General features: G+C 39.3%; 1 protein-coding gene across 8 annotated transcripts in view; it reads right to left on the bottom strand.

Annotated features, from left to right (window-relative positions):
* The window catches only part of lrriq1 (leucine-rich repeats and IQ motif containing 1), a 129,731-nt gene that overhangs the window by 81,475 nt on the left and 27,861 nt on the right, over nt 1-20,395 (bottom strand). For all 8 annotated transcript variants that reach the window (XR_011346723.1, XM_069904045.1, XM_069904042.1 and 5 more), the window contains 4 exons: nt 17,842-17,994; nt 16,650-16,800; nt 13,169-13,362; nt 5,598-5,725 (listed from right to left, as the gene is read on the bottom strand). Coding sequence is in view for 7 of the 8 variants with exons in the window: in XM_069904045.1 (XP_069760146.1) it covers nt 5,598-5,725; nt 13,169-13,362; nt 16,650-16,800; nt 17,842-17,994 (626 nt within the window). In the remaining variant the exon portion in view is untranslated. The remainder of the gene's footprint in view (nt 1-5,597; nt 5,726-13,168; nt 13,363-16,649; nt 16,801-17,841; nt 17,995-20,395) is intronic.

Raw genomic sequence — 20,395 nt, 5'->3', positions numbered from 1 at the left:
AAGGAGGAAAAACCCAACACCCAACCCCAACCAACCAATTTTCCCTTGCAACCGCTGCAATCGTGTCTGCCTGTCCCGCATCGGACTGGTCAGCCACAAACGAGCCTGCAGCTGACGTGGACTTTTTACCCCCTCCATAAATCTTCGTCCGCGAAGCCAAGCCAAAGAAAAAAAAAAATTCCACATATATATTTTACTACTGACAACATTAAAGTATTTTATTTTTACTTTATTTGTCACATTGTCGTAGCAAAATTATACAGTAGAAATGAGTTGTCACAGCGATAAAACGTGATGTAATTGGGCCCAGAAGGAGGAAGAAGAGTTGTGCCCCTTTCTCAGGTGATTGCCCCGTTAATTCATGCACTCCAGCTTACATCTTATACTTGGCTCCGTGAGGGGATTGGAAGCTAGGATCTGCAAACGTACGACAGTATTTTACAGCTGACAAAATTCACAGCTTTAACAGATATTGACAAGATATTAAGTAAAAAAAACCAAAATATTACATTTAGATTGCAGACAGAACTAGAATGCCAATGAGGAAAACACTGGGTAATGAACAACACTTAGAACATAAATAAGATTTACAATCAGGAGTAGGCAACTTGGTCCTCCAAGATTACCCTAAAGTTAAATAAGATTATTGCTAATCTTTTACCTCAACCCTGCTGTCCCATTTTATCCACATAATCCTTGTTCCCTTTTGAGCATATCTGTCAATTCACTCTGCAGTGAATTGGAATTCACTATCTGTGTGTAGAGTAGACAGCCGACCCCTCCTCTTGGCTCTGCCCCCCTGTCGGTCACAATATAAACTCTGTTTTCCCACCTTACCCCTGATTCAGCTGAAGACCTCTGTAAATACTTGCCATTAGTTGTAAGTTAACAAAAGCATGTGTGCTCCTCACAAGTCGCCGAGTACTATTGATCACGTTACACGCTCTTAATTTTAAAATGTTCTGTGAACAATAAATTGCATTCATAGAAAAGTCACTGGATGTCTATCAATCAACTCAACTTCCAAATGTTTTTTTAAACAACACTTAAAGCCACTGCATTAATGACACTTCCTAAGACAGTTAACAGGATTATCTCCAAAATTATTACAAAATTTGACAGCGACTCAAGAAAGTGAGAATCAACAAACAAAAAGATTAGCCGAAGATTGTTAACGGTCAACTCCTTATTAAAACCGTGACTTTTAGATTCTCTACCAGGTAAAAACATTATCCCAGAATTTTCTCATTTTCACAGTTTCTAAATGTTATACATTTTATTGAGCTCACCATCATTCTTTTGTACACTGGAGTATAAAGAATGTAATTGAACTGAACCTTTGTTGCACTCCTTCCTTCCTCAGGTTAGGTCAACATCAGGCATGAGCTGACAAAGAATTTCCCAATTGCTTGCAGTACTTGCATGCTAATTTTCAGTGACTGCTGGACTCTGACACCCAGATCACTAAGAATGTCAGTTTAATTTTGAGAGATAAAACAGATATTCTCAGCAATTACGTAGTCTTAGCAATATATCTCATTAAGTTTAGAAGATACACAAAATAAAAATGGCTTTTCTTGAAAATAGTATCATTGAAAAAGAATTTCAACAAGTCCTTACATTTGGCATCCACATAACATGTCCCAACATTTTTATTAATACTTATTCATCATTGATAAAGATCAGTTTCTGTTCAAACTCAATTTTCTAGTTAAATTTGGATAACCTAAATGCAGAGTTCCATCGCATATATCACAAAAAAAATTGTTTCCGGGCTTTTTGCCCTCATGTTTCAGTTACAGTGAAATACTCCCTTAAAATAAAAGAGCAAAGGATTTAATTAGTTTTGCTTATCAAATCCCCTGTGCATATGTTGCAGCAGAGAAGACGAGGGTTGTTTTTTTTAAAAAAAAGCACACCAAAAGACACATGGCAGAAGTATACTGCTTCAGAAACAAACCTGATACCGACAGCAAAAAACACACTGCCACAAGTTAGATATTTTATCTGGACATAAAGGAGGAAATAACAGGAAAAGATCATGCATTTGCGAAAAAAGAGAGAAATCTAACTTTGGACCATTCTGCAAACCAAATATATGAGAATAAGCAGATGGTTTTGGCTCTGCCGTGCACTAAGTTCCAATAAATGTTGGAAAGAATAGGAACAGGAGTAAACCATCTGGGCCTTCAAGCTTGCCACACTATTCAATATGATCTTGACTAATCCTCCATCTTAATACACTATAACTACTCTTTCCATACCCTTTCATTTTTTTAAAATTTAGAGATACACTACAGTAACACAAGCCCATCCATTCAATTACAACCATGTGACCTGTAACGCTCTCCAGCAGAAATTGAGAGATGCATAAATGAATTAACAAAATTTATTAACAAACTAACAATAATAGAATTAACCCAATAAACTTAACACTCAAACACCAGCCTTAATAGCAACTCTATACAAGTACAGATTAATATATGGCGTATGCGGGTGAAAAAAACACAGAGCAATGGCCCCCTCAAAAAAAAAGAAAGAACAATAAAATTCCCAAAACAAAACCCCCAAGTCAGCCAGTCAAGGAGGATCAGCTCACAGATCTGATCTCCAGTCTTGGGACTATTTGCTTCCTTGCCCACTGATCTTTTAGTTTGAGGCTGTATCCAGATGACCCTGGATACAGGGTCTCCTGTTAGGGTACACAAGACGGGCTTGAATTTTGAACGTAGCAACAACCACCTTTACTTTTTTCACCTGGGAATTTTCACAGTGACCTCCTGGTCACCACAGGAGGTTCACAACCTCCAAAGTCCTCTTTAGGGTTAATAAGTGACCTTAGGTCACACAAATCTTTTGAAGCCTTTTGAATCTTGTGTCACACAATTCCTCTCCTTTGGACACCCTGGCTTGAGTAGTCCCATGAATCCTATCACATGAAATCCTCCTCTTGAAAGGGAGAGGCACTGGTCAGTCCAACACACACCCTGTGTATCAGTTTCCCAAACTGCTGTCAGAACAACAGTGCTGACATCTGAAGACAAAGTAACTCAGTCTTCCTTTTTCCACTGAAACTATTGGGTGAGCACACTGACATTCAGCTCCAGACAGATGTGCTAGCACCCGTGAACAAAGCAACTCAGTGTGCGACTTGCTGAAGCTGCCAGGTGAGCATGCACAGTCAGACTAACTACCTGACTGCCTGCAGTCCAATCCATCAACTAACCTCTTCAAAACTAGTGCACTGGGCTTTTTAAACTGCCCATTGCATGCCTCCAGCTCTCCCCATTGGTGGAGAGAGGTTAACAGCCACAGGCTCTCTTTCCTGCAAGCCCACGGACTTCCACCGCATGGTTCCCATGCTTTGACAGCTGCCAAAGTTCCCTAGCAGTAGCCCAGTGCTATCACAGCACCAAGCAGCGGTCAAATCCTCCACAGTAGGTTCAATCCTGTTCTCAGTGAAAAATAAAATGGTCCAAGGTCCATAACAGACCAATTAACTGACTAACCTGTACATCTTGGAACATGGGAGAAACTAGACCATCTAGAGGAAACTCCATATGGTTCTATTTGTAAGGAGTTAATACAAACACCTGACAAATAGTGGTGGATTCAAACTGTAGGTACTGGTGCTGGAATAGTTTTGCACTAACCACAAGGCTAATCATGCCTTTAGCCTCTAGAAATTATCTTTTTTTTTCTCCTCACAGTCATTCATCTTGATCTCCACAGCTTTTAATTTTCACAAGTTTAGCAATCTCTGAGTAAAGAACTTCTTATCTCAGTCATTGATGTCTATGACCACGGGTAAACGACTCTGTAGCCAAGTCAATGTCCTCCCTTCATTCAGACTCTCAAAATGCACATTTCAACACGAGCACGCAGTTTTTTATCCCGGCCAACCTAGCAATCAGTCTGGTGAATTATTTCAATGGTAAAGAAATCCCCTTTCCAAAAAAAGTGCTTGAAACTGCACATTATCGCAGATGTGATCTCACCCAGGACTTGAACAATTTGGCTAAACTCAGTGGAACTAACTTCCCATTCATACTGAATATTTTGTGCTTTAGGCAATATTTTTTCTTATGTCTTAGAAAAAATACAGAATACTGACCAGGCCCAACTAGAGTGGATATATATTTTGATTTAAAAAATAATTAATTTAATAAATGGAATCACAGAATCATGTACCACAGAAACAGGCCTTTCAGTCCAATTTGCCCCTGCCACCCAAGTTGTTTACCAAAGCTGGTCTTATTTGCCTGCATTTTGGCACCTATTCCTCAAAACATTTCTAGTCCATGTACCTGTCAACATGTCTTTTTCAATGTTGTAATTGTACCCAGTTCTACCACTTTCATTGGCGGCTCTTTCCATTTGTCCACCGCCTTTTGTGTGGAAAAAACAAACTCTCTCTCAGATCCCCTTCTAAATCTAAATCTTTTCAAAACTTGCTACATTTTTTCCCTTCTACCTTAAATCTATAAGCTCTGGTGTTAGACTCCCCGAGCCTGGACAAAAAGACTATTTAGCTATGGAATACACAAAAGTGTCAGAGAAACCCAGCAGGTCAAGTAGCAACAAAAAGCATTTCCGGTACTTTTATGTATTGCACTACAATAACAGTGTCTGCAGACTTCCCACTTATTATTTTACATATCATCTCTTTTAGGTCATCCCTATATTCCATGGAGAAAATTCCTAACCTATCCAGCATCTCCAAATAATTTTGCAAAAGCTCAACTGGACCAGCCTTATAAATAATGTGGTCCCTTAAGCAGGTCTATAATGCAAGGGTTAAAAAACAATTAAAATGGAGTTGTATGCTGTCAGAACTCAGGCCTATTTGAAAAGATGGTCACTCCATAGCTTAAGGAAAAGCAGTTGGAGAAGGCAACTTCCAGGCAGATGAAGGCAAACAGGCACCTTGCTCCAAAACAGTTTCTCATTTTGAAAAATGCTGGGAGTCATGAAACTGAGGAAACCAATCAGAGCCATGGTCACAGCACTTGCTTGGCTCAGCTGTACAAGGGGAGGCACAAAAGTACAAATGTACAAAGTAAGATGCCAAATAATTCAGAAGAACAGAGGAATCTTGGAATGCACATTGGTAGTTATAGTGGTACTTAAGAAAGAACTGGATATATTATCCTTATATTGGCTAATGACTGATTACAAATGTAGACAGGCTGATGTTAGAACTGTAGAAATACAGAGTTATCAACAGTGTCTCTTACAAAGTCTAATTCAGAATGTCACACAAGAGGAATCAAGATTTAGATAAAAGAATGTTTTTACTCGTGCATTTTGTCTTTATTCTCAAGGACAATCAAACTTTGTACATTACATATTTTCAATTGCATTTCATTTTTAAATTTACTTTCCCTCCACCCCAAACAAATGCTCCTAACCAATGTTTCAAAACCAAGTACATCATTCTATTAATCACATTAGCTGCAGTATCAAGAATCTTAGTATTAAATGACGATGTTCATGCAACACATGAATAAGCCACACCTAAAATGATCAGTATCATAATACATTGCAGATACTTAAAAAACCCAGGCGATATTGAAAACAACTATTATAGATCTTACCTGTTCTGAGAAAGAGAGAGAGATTGAAGCATTGGCAGCCAGTAATCAGCCAGCTCCTTCAAACTGGAGATACTATTGTTATCCAAACAAACGTCACGCAATAACACATGATTTCCAAATCTGGGTAACTGCAGAAAAGTTAATGGAATTCTGAAAATTTCCATCTGTTTATTTTGTATCATAAAGTGCATTGGTAGCAATCATACTGCGATTATATATACGTTACATTGAATTAGTATTCTTGCTTTATTTAGTTGATTATTTTCCTCTTTGACTACAAAGAAAATCCAATTTCTATGGCAAGGGTTGAATGAATTATAATGAAAGCTACGGTGGCTTTCCTCAAATTTTGGTGTTGGTATTCAGGAAAAATGATAGCCAATTATATTTAGGAATGTTATATATTGTTTCATTGATATTGAAAAATATATTGCATTTAATTGGGAGGGGGGGAGAGAAAGAGTGGAGCGCGAAGGCGCGAACGTGCACGAGAGAGAAGTGCTGCCTTGTATAATTTTCTCTATTGCCTTCACTTCAGATTTCTGGCATCTGTAGTTGTTTCCATTTGAATCGATTTTCTTTTATACGGAGTGTACAAGTGGCCCTACTCTTAAGTCTCAGCTGAAAGATGATGTTTGCAAATGTGCAGTATTTTCTCACAATTCGATTATTAGTACAGTTTAATCTAAAATATATAGATTGAAGAGCAAATAAATTTCACCATCTTAAAATTGTAATAGCCAGTAAAGCAATTACGCAAAATATTTTTTTACATTCTGCATCAATATTTGATTACACAACAGCCACATTTTCCTGTCAGCAACTCAATGTGACTTTCCCACTTTTGCAGAACTCTTTATTAGTACAAATGAAGGACCTTTGACGCGAAATATTTGTTTTATTTCTTTTTTCCTAGATGCTGTATAACCTGCTAAGTGTTTCCAGCATTTATTGCTTTTATTACTCATTGCAAATTCTTGGTGACGACTTACAACAAATTGCTGGCCAGGTCTGCAATGGTGAAGTCCTGCATGGGAGCAGGGTTTGTTGTGCATTAAGATCATTAGACTGGGGAAGGGGAGGTTTAAAAAAAAAGCTGTCCAGAAAAAGATAACACAAATTTTGTAAAACTAACGAGACCACATCCTCTGGCTTACTTGATTGTCAAACTTGTCAAAGTCTAGGATGGGTTTTCAAGCAAAGCAAATACTCAAAAGTAATTAAAAAGAAACACAATTAAGAATTAATTCAAAACAATTACAAGCTTGAACTAAACTCAACTCGTAAAAAGATGCACGTGAAATTTAAATTCAAATGAATGAGGAGTTCTGATTTTGTGCAGTTGTGTACAGGAATTGGGATGGGGGTGGGGCATGTACATGGGAAAGGTCTGTCTATCCCTGCAAAATGTCAGCCATTGAGACACAATTGTGTATCCATTACATTTGCGTTAGCATTTTAAAATAACTGGCAATTTGCTGAAAGTGCAATTCAACAATGACCTAAATGCTGGCATCTGAATGAACAGTCTAATAGTTGTGTAATGCAAATTTAAGCTTCATACAAAGACTGGGAAGGAAGTAATAATGGATGAATTTATTGCCAAATTAGCCACAGAAAGAAATAAAGGAAAGGCTGCAAGACAAAAAAAAACTGAGCAAAAATAGAAAATTAGTTTCTGAAATCACCAATATTTTTACAAGCTTTAACTCTTCTGACAGCTCCAGTTACAACGACAAAGAAGTCAACCAATTAGTGGTTAATTACATCTTGAAAATTGATATACTAAAATTGAAAAGGCTGAATTTTCTGAATTGAGTTTCATTTGTGTCTGTGTTAACAACATTAATAAAACTATAGAACATTACAGCACAGAAAAAAGGCCTTTGGCCCTTCTAGTCTATGCCAAAATATTATTATGCCTGCACCCAATCCATAGACCTCAATACCCCTCCCATCCATGTACATGTCCAAATTTTTTATTAACTATTAAAATTGAGCCCACATTAACCACTTTAGCTGACAGCTCACTGCTATATGTGAAGAAGCTCCCCCAATGGTCCCCCTAAACTTTTTCCCTTTCATCCTTAATCCTTTGGAATCTGGCAATTTTTAACCTTTCATTATACTCCAGATTGCGTTCATGGGTAAACTACAGAATAAACCAGCTGCTGGTTGGATATAAAACCAGTCCCTGGAAACGGGGACACAGAGTATATGCGTTTGCTGGTAATCCCTGAAAATTGGGACATGGAGTTCAAAGGGTATCTCACCTAGCCTCAGTGAAAAAAGCCTAGTTGCATTGACTCTGTCTATACCCCTCATACCTCTATCAAATATCCCCTCATTCTTCTATGCTCCAGGGAATATAGTCCTAACCTGTTTAATCTTTTTCCTAAATTCCCAGCAACATCCCAGTAAATCTCATCTACATCTTTTTCACTTTTATTGATATCTTTCCTGTAGGGTGACAGAAACTGAACACAATACTCCAAATTTGGCTTCACCAATGTATTATACATCTTTTCTATAACATCCCAACTCCTATACTCAATACTTTGATTTATGAAACTCTACTTACAAGCCTTTCTACCTGTGTCACTACTTTTAAGGAATTATGTATCTGTATTCCCAGATCCCTCTACCATTTAGATTTCAGATTTATTGTCAGAGTACAACATGACATCACATATAACCCTGAGATTCTTTTTCCTGTGGGCGAGGCAGAATTACCACTTCTTTCTTTGGCTTGGCTTCGCGGACGAAGATTTATGGAGGGGGTAAAAAGTCCACGTCAGCTGCAGGCTCGTTTGTGGCTGACCAGTCCGATGCGGGACAGGCAGACACGATTGCAGCGGTTGCAAGGGAAAATTGGTTGGTTGGGGTTGGGTGTTGGGTTTTTCCTCCTTTGCCTTTTGTCAGTGAGGTGGGCTCTGCGGTCTTCTTCAAAGGAGGCTGCTGCCCGCCAAACTGTGAGGCGCCAAGATGCACGGTTTGAGGCGTTATCAGCCCACTGGCGGTGGTCAATGTGGCAGGCACCAAGAGATTTCTTTAGGCAGTCCTTGTACCTTTTCTTTGGTGCACCTCTGTCACGGTGGCCAGTGGAGAGTTCGCCATATAATACGATCTTGGGAAGGCGATGGTCCTCCATTCTGGAGACGTGACCCATCCAGCGCAGCTGGATCTTCAGCAGCGTGGACTCGATGCTGTCGACCTCTGCCATCTCGAGTACCTCGACGTTAGGGGTGTGAGCGCTCCAATGGATGTTGAGGATGGAGCGGAGACAACGCTGGTGGAAGCGTTCTAGGAGCCGTAGGTGGTGCCGGTAGAGGACCCATGATTCGGAGCCGAACAGGAGTGTGGGTATGACAACGGCTCTGTATACGCTTATCTTTGTGAGGTTTTTCAGTTGGTTGTTTTTCCAGACTCTTTTGTGTAGTCTTCCAAAGGCGCTATTTGCCTTGGCGAGTCTGTTGTCTATCTCATTGTCGATCCTTGCATCTGATGAAATGGTGCAGCCGAGATAGGTAAACTGGTTGACCGTTTTGAGTTTTGTGTGCCCGATGGAGATGTGGGGGGGCTGGTAGTCATGGTGGGGAGCTGGCTGATGGAGGACCTCAGTTTTCTTCAGGCTGACTTCCAGGCCAAACATTTTGGCAGTTTCCGCAAAGCAGGACGTCAAGCGCTGAAGAGCTGGCTCTGAATGGGCAACTAAAGCGGCATCATCTGCAAAGAGTAGTTCACGGACAAGTTTCTCTTGTGTCTTGGTGTGAGCTTGCAGGCGCCTCAGATTGAAGAGACTGCCATCCGTGCGGTACCGGATGTAAACAGCGTCTTCATTGTTGGGGTCTTTCATGGCTTGGTTCAGCATCATGCTGAAGAAGATTGAAAAGAGGGTTGGTGCGAGAACACAGCCTTGCTTCACGCCATTGTTAATGGAGAAGGGTTCAGAGAGCTCATTGCTGTATCTGACCCGACCTTGTTGGTTTTCGTGCAGTTGGATAATCATGTTGAGGAACAAAGTCCCCCAAAGTTCCTCAACATGATTATCCAACTGCACGAAAACCAGAATTACCACTTATTGGTGGTGCAAAATACAAGATAAACAATATACACATGAAAACAAAAATGTGAACAACTGACTGTGCAATACATAGAGGAAAAAAAAATGATACGGTGCAAAAGTGAAAGGCCTTAAATGAGTCCCTGATTGAGTTTGTTGTTGAGGTGTCTGATGGTGGAGGGGGAGCAGCTGTTCCTGAACCTGGTGGTGTGAGTCTTGTGGCACCTATACCTCTTTCCTGATGGTAGCAGTGAGAAATGAGAGTGTGCTGGGTAGTGTGGATCCTTGAAGATTGCTGATGGCATTGTTTCCCGTAGATGTTCTTGATGGTGGCGAGGGATTTGCCTGTGATATTCTGGCTGTGTCCATGACCTTTTGAAAGTCTTTATGCTCAGGGATATTGGTGTCCACATACCAGACCATAATGCACCCAATCAGCATACTTTCCACCACACATCTGTGGAAATTTGCCAGGATTTCTGATGTTCTCCCCAAACTCCTGAAGAAGTAGAGGGACCTTTTGTGTGTTTGGTCCAAGAAAGATCCCCCGAGATAGTGACTCCCAAGAACTTAAATTTGCTCACCCTCTCCACCTCAGATCCCCTAATGATCACTGAATCGTACACATCTTATTGGTGGTGCAATAAGATGGCTTTTCCTTCCTGGTCAATTGGCTCCTTGGTTTTGGTCACATTGAGTGCAAGGTTATTGTTCATGCGCCATTCTGCCAGGTTTTCCATATCCCTCCCTTCTTTATCATGTATGTCTTTCCTTGGTTTGTCCTTCCAAATTGCAACACCTCATATGTGCCTGCATTAAATTCCATCTTTCAGTTCTTTTTTCCAGCTGGTCCAGATTCCTCTGAAAACTTTCAAAGCTTTCCTTGTTATCCATAATGTCTCCAATCTTTGAGTCATTGCAAACTTACTGATCCAATTTACTACACTATCAATGAGATCATTGATATAGATGACAAACAACAAAAGTCCCAGTACTGATCCCTGAGGCACACCACTAATCACAGGCCTCCAGTCCGAGAAGCAACCTTCCACCAGCACTCTCTGGCTTCTCCTATCTAGCCAATGTTAAATCCAGTCTACCATGAATACCAAGCATTTGAACCTTCCTGACTCACCTCCCATGTGGGACCTTACATAAGTCCATGTAGACAACATCCACTGCCTTTACTTCATCCTAGTAAGCCTCTGGAAAAACTTTAAGATTGGTTAAACATGACTTAGCGTGCACAAAACCATGCTGACTATCAGTCCCTGGCTATCCACATATTTGTTTATCTGATCTCTTAGAACATCTCCAAAAATTTACCTACTACTGACGTCAGGGTCACTGGACTATAATTTCGATGGTTAATTTTGGATCCTTTTTAAACAAAAGAACAGCACAAGCTCCCCTCCAATCCTTTGGCACTTCACCCATGGCCAAAGACAATTTAAATATTTCTTTCAGAGCCCTTGCAATTTCTACTCCAGCCTCCTTAAAGGTCGAAGGGAATATCTTATAAGGCTCTGGGGATTTATCCACCTTTATTTGGTTTAAGACAGCAAGTATTCCTCCTCATTAATCTGATAAGGTTCCATGACCTCACTGCTTGTTTTCCTCATTTCCTTAGTCTCTACGCCAGTTTCCTGAGTAAATACTGATGCAAAAAGCCCACTTAAGATTTCCCCCATCTCTTCTAGCTTCAATACATAGCTGACTGCTCTGAACTTCAAGGGGACCAATTTTATCCCTTACCATCCTTTTGCTCTTAATATACCCATAGAAACCCTTCGGATTTTCCTTATGTCTTATTGCAGACCTGATTTCTTCAAGTATTTTCTTGCACTTTTATACTCCTCATGTACCTCATTTGCTCATTGTTACCTATAACTGCTACACATCTCTCTTCTTCTTAACCAGATCCTCAATATCCCTCAAAAACCAAGGTTCCCTATGCCTGTTAATTCTGCCAGGAACATACCAACTCAAAATTTCACCTTTGAAGGTCTTCCACTTAACAGAACACATCTTTGCCAGAAAACAACTCATCCCAATCCACGCTTTCGAGATCCTTTCTCATTTCCTCAAAATTGGCCTTTCTCCAATTTAGATTCTCAACCGAAGGACAAGACTTATCCTTACCCATAATTAACTTGAAACTAATGGCTTTCTGACCACTGGATCCAATCTTTCACTGTATTTGAATAATGATGTAGGCAGCCTGATGCCATTAGTGAAACAAGCAGAGCAGCACAAAGTCACACTTCTGTGTTTAATGGCCGAGTATCATATGTGTCCCTTCTGCTCCAGGTAACCCTCCTTGAATATGAGAGGATAAGGTGTAAAGTTAGTCATGTCAGCAGGATTAACCAGAACCAGATGAGTAACAAGAATTGGAAGCTCATGCCTGCAGTCAAGGAAACACCCCAGGCTGTTTATAATTATAGCTATAATACAGTACAACTCCAATTATGCAAAATTGTTTGGACCCGGAAGTGACATCTGCTCGGCTCCAAAAAAAATGTTTTCAGATATTTGAGGATTTTAGAAAAATCAGAAATCCTCATTTATCCAAAAACCTTTGAAGCAGAAATGACATCACAGATTTTAAAAAAAATTAGAATTTTCGAAAAAACCCTGAATAGAATTTCGAGTTTTTGGTGTTGGATTTGTCTTATTTCGTTCAAGTTTTTTTGGTGAGAATTAAACATTATTTCATGCTTAAAAAGCCTTCCCTTGTTGTTGTTTAAACATTGTTACAAGTGATTTGCTGTTGCTACTGGGCTGTTTTTAAAAATTGACCAGTTATCTGAAATTATCATTCACCCAAAATAGGCCCGGTCCGGAACATTTCAGATAATCAGTTGTCCTGTAATTTAAAAACCAAATTTTACTTTTTGACTGCAGCCAAATCTCCGTGCAATACCTGATCATTGTATCATATTGGGCTTCCCAGTCTTTCAGAAAGAGTTTGTTTATAATCACTGGAAGCTCTTTTAAATTTAAATTTGTTGAAGTTTCTGTGCCATGAGATCTATTTCCTCTAATTATATTGACAGCAAATTATGCGATATATTGGTGAGACAAAATTACAACCAATTCACTTACATAAAAATGTAAGGCATTCAAATGAGCTGCATCTCGATAAAATTTATGGATTTGTGTCATGAAGGCTTATTAAAAAAGGCAAGCAACGGCACATATTTCTACCATAAAAATGACTAGGAAAGAATTGAGGAAAAAAATTGTCATTAACTGCATGTCTTGGGTTGGTTTCAAAGCAGTAGTCACACCTCAGATGATAATAAATATAATTTGACCTTTGCTTTGGCAATTCAAAGCAACATCCAGATCTTTTGATTGTGGTCATGCCTAGCTATCCATTATATATTCTCTGCATATCACCCCAATCCAAGAACATAAAGGCTCTAAGTTGCAGTATTTTAAACTTTATTCTAAATTATTTTTTTCATTTCTTAACAATCATCTGCACAATTGTTACTTTTACCTCAGAAAGGTTGTTGTTTTGTAACTTCAGAGTTTGAAGAAGTCCACAGTTATCAATACCTTCAATACTGCTGAGATGGTTAAAGGAGCAATCAAGATAAATAAGTGTGGGAGTTTCCCTTAAATCTTTTGTGCTGATCAACTGATTATGATCTATAACCAGCCTTTGGAGTTTCTTCAGAGATTCCAAACCACCTAGACAATTACAAATTTAAAAAGAAATCAATGTTGGAAATACCCATTATTACAAATTCACATTTTATGCTTTATCTTAACTAGTACTTAATTTGTCCTTTGAATACAACACATTCTTTACTTACACCATGTGGAAGCAGAAACTGGTCTCTATTTGAATATTACAAGCAATGAACTCAAGCTTCTCGAGTTTGCATCTTGATCAGCCATAACTTAACTTTATGTGATGACATTTTTGCAAAACAGCACCCACAAACCGAGTTCCCAAATGTCTAGCATCGTACAAGATTTCCTACATTTTAAGGGAAACTTGCTCACTCATAAGATTTTCATTCAGGAAGCCAATGTTCCGATAAAGAAAACAGAGCGCTTGGAAGGGTGGAGAAACAGGAATCAGCAGACTAGTCCAAACCCTTTCACGGTTGGCGTACCGGTTAGCGCAATGCCTTTACAGCACCAGCGATTGAGACCCACGCTGTCTGTGAGGAGTTTGTACGTTCTCCCTGTGGTCTGTGTGGGTTTTCCCCGGGGGCTCCGGTTTGCTCTCACCATTCAAAATGTACCAGAGGAGTAGGTTAATTGGGTGCAAATTTGGCAGCATGAACTAGTGGGCCGAAAGGGCCTGTTACCGAGCTGCATATCTAAATTTTAAATTTTAAAAATTAAATTTAAATTTAAAAGAGCTTCCAGTGATATAAGCAAACTGTTTCTGAAAGAATGAGAAACCTAACCCTGCACAGAAGATTGGCTGCAGTCAAAAGTCAACAATGTCAAATTTGATTTCTAAGTTATTAGAGCTACAATTGTAATCAGCCTGGGGTGTTTCCTTGACTGCAGGCATGAGCTTCTAATTCTTGTTACTCATCTGGTTCTGGTTAATCCTGCTGACATGACTAACTTTACACTTTATCCTTTCATTTTCAGGAAGGGTTACCTGAAGCAGCAGGGACACACATGATAACCAGGTCTGGCTGGTGAATATCATCCATGCAAAGGCAAGGAGACATCATTGCCCACAAAAGTAAATGATGAGCTTACTGGTTAAGCAAGATCCTTGGGTGAATGACATAAAGTCAGGGAATCGATAGATCACTACAGCTGGGCACCTCCATCAGTCCAAACAATTTTGTAAACACTGCCAATTATGGGAGAATCATCTGCAAGTATTTGGAAAATAAAAAGAATGGAAACAGAGATCCAAATGTATAAAACTCAATATGCCCCATCAACAGCCTGTTCTTAATTCTTGGTGTTGTGTACGCACACGGAAGGGTGACCCCCAACCGTGCGATAAATGCTGATTGGGCCCCTTCGAGGTCCAGAACTACAAGTGAGAATTAGAATACATTTCATGAGTAATTATAAAAAAGTATTTAATAATAATCAGGGCACATAGTCCTTAAAGCATTCAGGTGATCTTCTTTCTCTTTTGAATCACCTCGGCGTGGTTTGCTGTGCCAGTCTTTGCTCAGGATCCGTAGATAGTCGGGTCGGTGGTTGAATCAGCAGCGACTGCCCACCTGACTTTCAGTGGTGAATGCTCATCTTTGCTGCCCTCCTGGCTGCGTGTCTCGGTTACTGGACTCCTTGGCTCCACGACTGTCTTTGCCACTCCCTCATTCAGCCTGAGGAGTGGGATGATCAGGGCAAGCCACAGCAGGTCTGGTTCCACTTCCTCCAGTTCATGCTTGTAATTGGTCAATGTGTCACTTCCAATCTGTCCCCCACTAGAACAGAGGGCTCAATTTTTGTAAGATTACTCCTACTACCTTTATATTGTCACGTCTCCAGAATGGAGGACCATCGCCTTCCCAAGATCGTGTTATATGGCGAGCTCTCCACTGGCCACCGTGACAGAGGTGCACCAAAGAAGAAGTACAAGGACTGCCTAAAGAAATCTCTTGGTGCTTGCCACACTGACCACCGCCAGTGGGCTGATATCGCCTAAAACCATGCATCTTGGTGCCTCACAGTTCGGCGGGCAGCAACCTCCTTTGAAGAAGACCGCAGAGCCCACCTCACTGACAAAAGACAAAGGAGGAAAAACCCAACACCCAACCCCAACCAACCAATTTTCCCCTGCAACCGTGTCTGCCTGTCCCGCATCGGACTTGTCAGCCACAAACGAGCCTGCAGCTGACGTGGACATTTACCCCTCCATAAATCTTCGTCTGCGAAGCCAAGCCAAAGAATCTTGTATCAGAACTCTCTCACCCACTTCCAATGTTCTAGATGAGGTTTGTGACAATGCTGTTTTTCTTTTTTGTAGTTGGAGACCCAGATCTGGATGAAATATGGGCAGCCTGGTCCACAGGTTGCAGCCAAACATTAATTCTGCTGGGGTGTGTTTTGTGGTAGAATGCAATGTGTTTCTGTTCTCCAAGAGGAAATCTGCAATTTTGTGTGTCCATGAGGCATTTAGAAGTTTCATGGTTTACATTGTTTTTTTTGAATGTTTTTACAAAATGTTCTGCCTCCCTATTCGTACTTGGATGATAGGGTGCACACAAAATATGTCTGATATTGTTGTCACGCATAAATCTTTTAAAATGTTCTGATGTAAATTGAGGCCCATTGTCTTTAACTAATTTATGAGACCATCCATAAGTGGCAAAGATGGCTCATCGACAGTGTTTTTTGGTGTTTTAAAGCTATGAAACTACTGGCCATTTGGAATGTGCATCCACAGCTTTTAGGAAAGACTCACCCACGAATGGTCCAGTGAAGTCTACATGAATCCAATGCCAGGGTTTGGATGGCCACTTCTATGGGTTAGATTTGGCTGGCGGCATTTTTGGCTGCATTGACTGACATACTTTGCATTCTCTTACTGTTGTTTCAATGGCTCGGTCTATGGACAGCCAACAGACATGGCATCCAGGCACTGCGAGGAAGATTAGTGATGGGGCTGGCAAATCGCCAAGCAAGGATTCATTCATGGGTGAGACTCTGACACGTGATGCTTTCTCATCCTTTACTTCAATTAGACTAACCTGGCTCATATTATATATATATATATCGTGTGTGTGTGTGTGTGTGTGTGTGTGTGTGTGTGTGTGTGTGTGTGTGTGTGTGTGTGTGTGTGTGTGTGTGTGTGTGTGTGTGTGTGTGTGTGCGGGCTTATTACCAACACTTGGGATACAATGCTGGCAACCTAACTTACCAAGGATAATGTACTGGAAAAACTATCAGAATAACCAAGCTGAAAAATTCACTGGCAAAGCAATTTGATCAAATGAGAATACACTACCAATAAACCCAAGTATTTGCAGTCATGAATTACTCACCTATCCGAGTGATGTTATTGTGTGATAATTCAAGGATGCATAGGTTACTACATTTACCCAGACCATGCATGGAGGAGATTTTATTATGACTAAGCAGAAGAACATAGAGATCTTCTATCTCAAGGCTATGGATATTCTTGATGTTATTTTCCTACACAAGTGGGGAAAAAAAAATGTATTCAGGGAGCATTTAAAATAGCACATTCATGTTCTAGTCTTGATAACCCTCAATACTATCTTTAATGATTTTATTGTTGGTTTTGGCATTCTAGTTCTATTGGGTTGGATGATAGTTGTATTACTTCACAAGACTTCTGGTGGAAGTATGTGGTGCTTTTGTACCTGTACAATCCAGGGATCATTGACAGGAGACGTTCTAGAATCTAATGGTGCCTGCTCATTTGTGTCTCAAATAATTTAGCGGCCTTTTGCTCAGCTATCTGGTTTCAAAAAGAAGATTGTGCATACAGCATCTAAGGGGCTGAAAACACCTAACTTTTTGTCTTTGATGTGTTCATCTTTAAGCAGAGAAATATTTTCTTCGTAATATTTTTCCTACAGTATTAGAGATGACAGATCTTCCAGCCAGCATTTAATTTGCAACATCACCCAGCATCTCCTTAGTGCAAGATTTGAATCTGAAACCATTTGAAACACTGTGCTTCTTACCATACATTGTTATCTGAAGGTACTAAACATATACAGCAAGAATGCAGTTATAGCTGAAAAGTCCTTTACCCATAATTGGAGATAGTCTCGAGCAAAATTTTCCATTACCAAAATGGTGCAACGTCTATCATGACCTGCCCCTTTAAGAACAAAATCTACACATCAGTGGAATATTTTCTAAATAGAAACATCCCAAAGAAAGTTAGAAGCCAATTAGTGAGGGATGTTTACATGCTTGCTTTAAATTAGGTAAACTATAGTTCGAATTTTGTCTCTACCCAGATGATAAAAGAATGGTTTAGTTGCTCATAAATACCTAGCATCACCTTTGGTTAAAAAAATATTAAAAGTAGGGCTAGTTTCCTTTCTTTTTGGAAAGATTGGACAATTATGAATTAAATAGTTCATTAAAATATTTCAATCATTCAACAACCGAGACTTAACTGAGTTATTGATAAATGGGCAAGGAGGATATAATTGTTATAAACTAATAATAATTCAAAATCAGATGATTTTCTTTTACCTGTACATCAATGTATTTTAAACCTTTGCAATTATTAACTCCATCCAATGTCTCTATTCCACAGTTTCGAAGTATTAGGGATTTTAGTCTTGGACACTGTGAAAGTGTGGACAGGCTGCAGCCTGGCAAATCTTGAAGAGTGACCGTTGTTACCTAATTTCAAGAAAAGTGTGTTATTATAAAGAAAACTATCTTCCACAAAATTGTTTTCATTTATAATGATAGACTAACACAGTGGTTTTCTCTGTAAATCCTGCAGTTTGGTTCCAAAGTTTCAGTCCATATTTTTATAATGCCTCAACATTTGTGTAGTCATACCAGTTCCATCCAAAATGTGAGGTTCTAGATCTAAGACTAAATTACAACAGCTATCCACCAAATTCAAACATGATAGGTTAACCTATTTCAAAGATACAATTAGTTAAATGATGTATATATTTCTAGAATTATCATGGATATGTTAAATTTTTGTTCACTAATTCATTTGAAAATAAGGTGCTTGGTGGGTTGAACCGTGTGATATATTCCACATGGCATAAATCTGCTAAAATAAATAACTGAAGTTAAAGGATAAAAATCAGTGTTCTCGTTTTCTTCAACTCTTAGTTTGAACACCACATGAAGTAGAAATATCAATCAAGGCTAAAGGACATTTATTTGAGGGAAAGATTGGACTAAATGAACCAATATGGATTTTGAACATATTATCAAACCAAAGTACAGTAATTACAAATAGAGTACTTTATAATTAAGGCTTCAGTTAAGTATTATCAATATATAGTGGTCCAATAATACATTATATTAGACAGATATTAATTTATCTTCTCCATTGCATCTCCTTTGCTTTGATAAAGTGAAATTTGAATACACAAGTTCAATTTGGGATGCTACACATCACTGAACAATTGAGATTCCAATGAACCAGAATTTGTTGACAGGAGTAAGTTGAGGGTGGATGTCTTAGAGTGCAAGCTCTTCATTTCTGAATGCACACAAAGTACATTTTTCATAACATAAATCAACAACTTACAAACTGCTGACATGGGAGCTACTGAATCTACCTTGACATGTAGTAAGGACTTCACTTTTTTTGCATTGTGATGGTGCAAATCACATGGAGGAAAACAGTTTGGCCTTCAGATGTGTCTGTGCAATATCAAAAAAACAGCATGAAGATGTTGAAATTTGCTTCAATTGAAGCAATTTTGTGTATATTTCTTGGTGCCCTTGTGCCAGATGTTGTCTTAATGTACTCAGTATTGGATGAGGTTTTTGTGTCCGATAGTGGACTTCCTGGCATTAAATCTAAGCAACAGTGATTTGATGTGCAAAACACATAAATCTGTGAAATTTGCAACTAGATTGGAATGAAAATAACTTTTGCTGACTCATCAGCTTTGAAGCAGACAGTTCAAAAGCACAAAGAACAAATTGCACTGAGCATACTTCATGGAAAATTGCCTCACACCACTCCAGATGGTCAGAGCTTATTCTGTTTACTTCTCCTCTTCCCTACATCCTCAAATGCTATGTTCCCACCAATACTAATTTACAATGTCCACATTAGAAACACTCCTCTGCATGGATTGTAAGAGTGTGTACTATCCACGAGAACCACATTATGAGAGAATACCAGAGCTCAATACCCTACACTTTATCGACGTCGACTTCACAGGCAACCACACTTCAGTCAAAATTTCCTGAAAGAGCAATGTCAATGCAGGCTTTTCATTCACAAGATGAACCTCACTGACATCCGCATTCTCATAAACCTTTAAGTACACATTCACACATGTGTCTACACTCCTCTCACCCTCAGTCACCCTTACGCTTGACCAACTGGCCTCAGGATTCTTCCCGCCAATCTCTGTTGATATAATTCATTACTGACGTATTAGGAAAATCAGTGATTAACTTTATTCCATTAATCAAAACTTCAACTGCTTCTCCATCAGCTCACAGAGAAAAATAAACTGGTCATACACATTTGCAAATTGCATTTGTATCTTTGGAGACCTCCTGCTTGGCTTTGCCCTCAGTCAATCTGTTTAGTCCACTTGAAGGAAGATATATTAGTGATGTTATCCACAGTCTCTAAAGGTTCCTCAGTGAACCTGTGAGCACATTCTCTCTGTTCTCAAGAATTAATGCTGCAGTAATCTGAAAACCTCACATTTCAGTAACTGCAAGAACACTTGAATTAGCTTGTGCATTTGTCTTTAAAGACTAATTATGAGCTCTCAGCAATATTACTAAATGTTTGCAGCGGTAAGACATTTGACGTGATCTTTTCAATAATGCCTATTATTATATACACAATTACTTATCAATTTACTTAAAATGCCTATCAATTACCAAGAATATTGTTGATATATAGCAATTGTTATTGAACCTTAGAACAATAAGCATAGGAAAGGCACTTACAAACCACACTACAGCACAGAAACTAGCTCTACTGACCACAGTACAGCACATGAACAGGCACCATGACCCACATTACAACACATGAACAGGCAGTACAGCCCAAACTGCACCACACAAACAGGCAGTACAG

The sequence above is a fragment of the Narcine bancroftii genome, chromosome 11 (genome assembly GCF_036971445.1).
Source record: "Narcine bancroftii isolate sNarBan1 chromosome 11, sNarBan1.hap1, whole genome shotgun sequence".
Lineage (NCBI taxonomy): Eukaryota > Metazoa > Chordata > Chondrichthyes > Torpediniformes > Narcinidae > Narcine > Narcine bancroftii.
The sequence above is the reverse complement of the archived record's forward strand: the minus strand, read 5'-3'. Positions and strand labels throughout refer to the sequence as shown.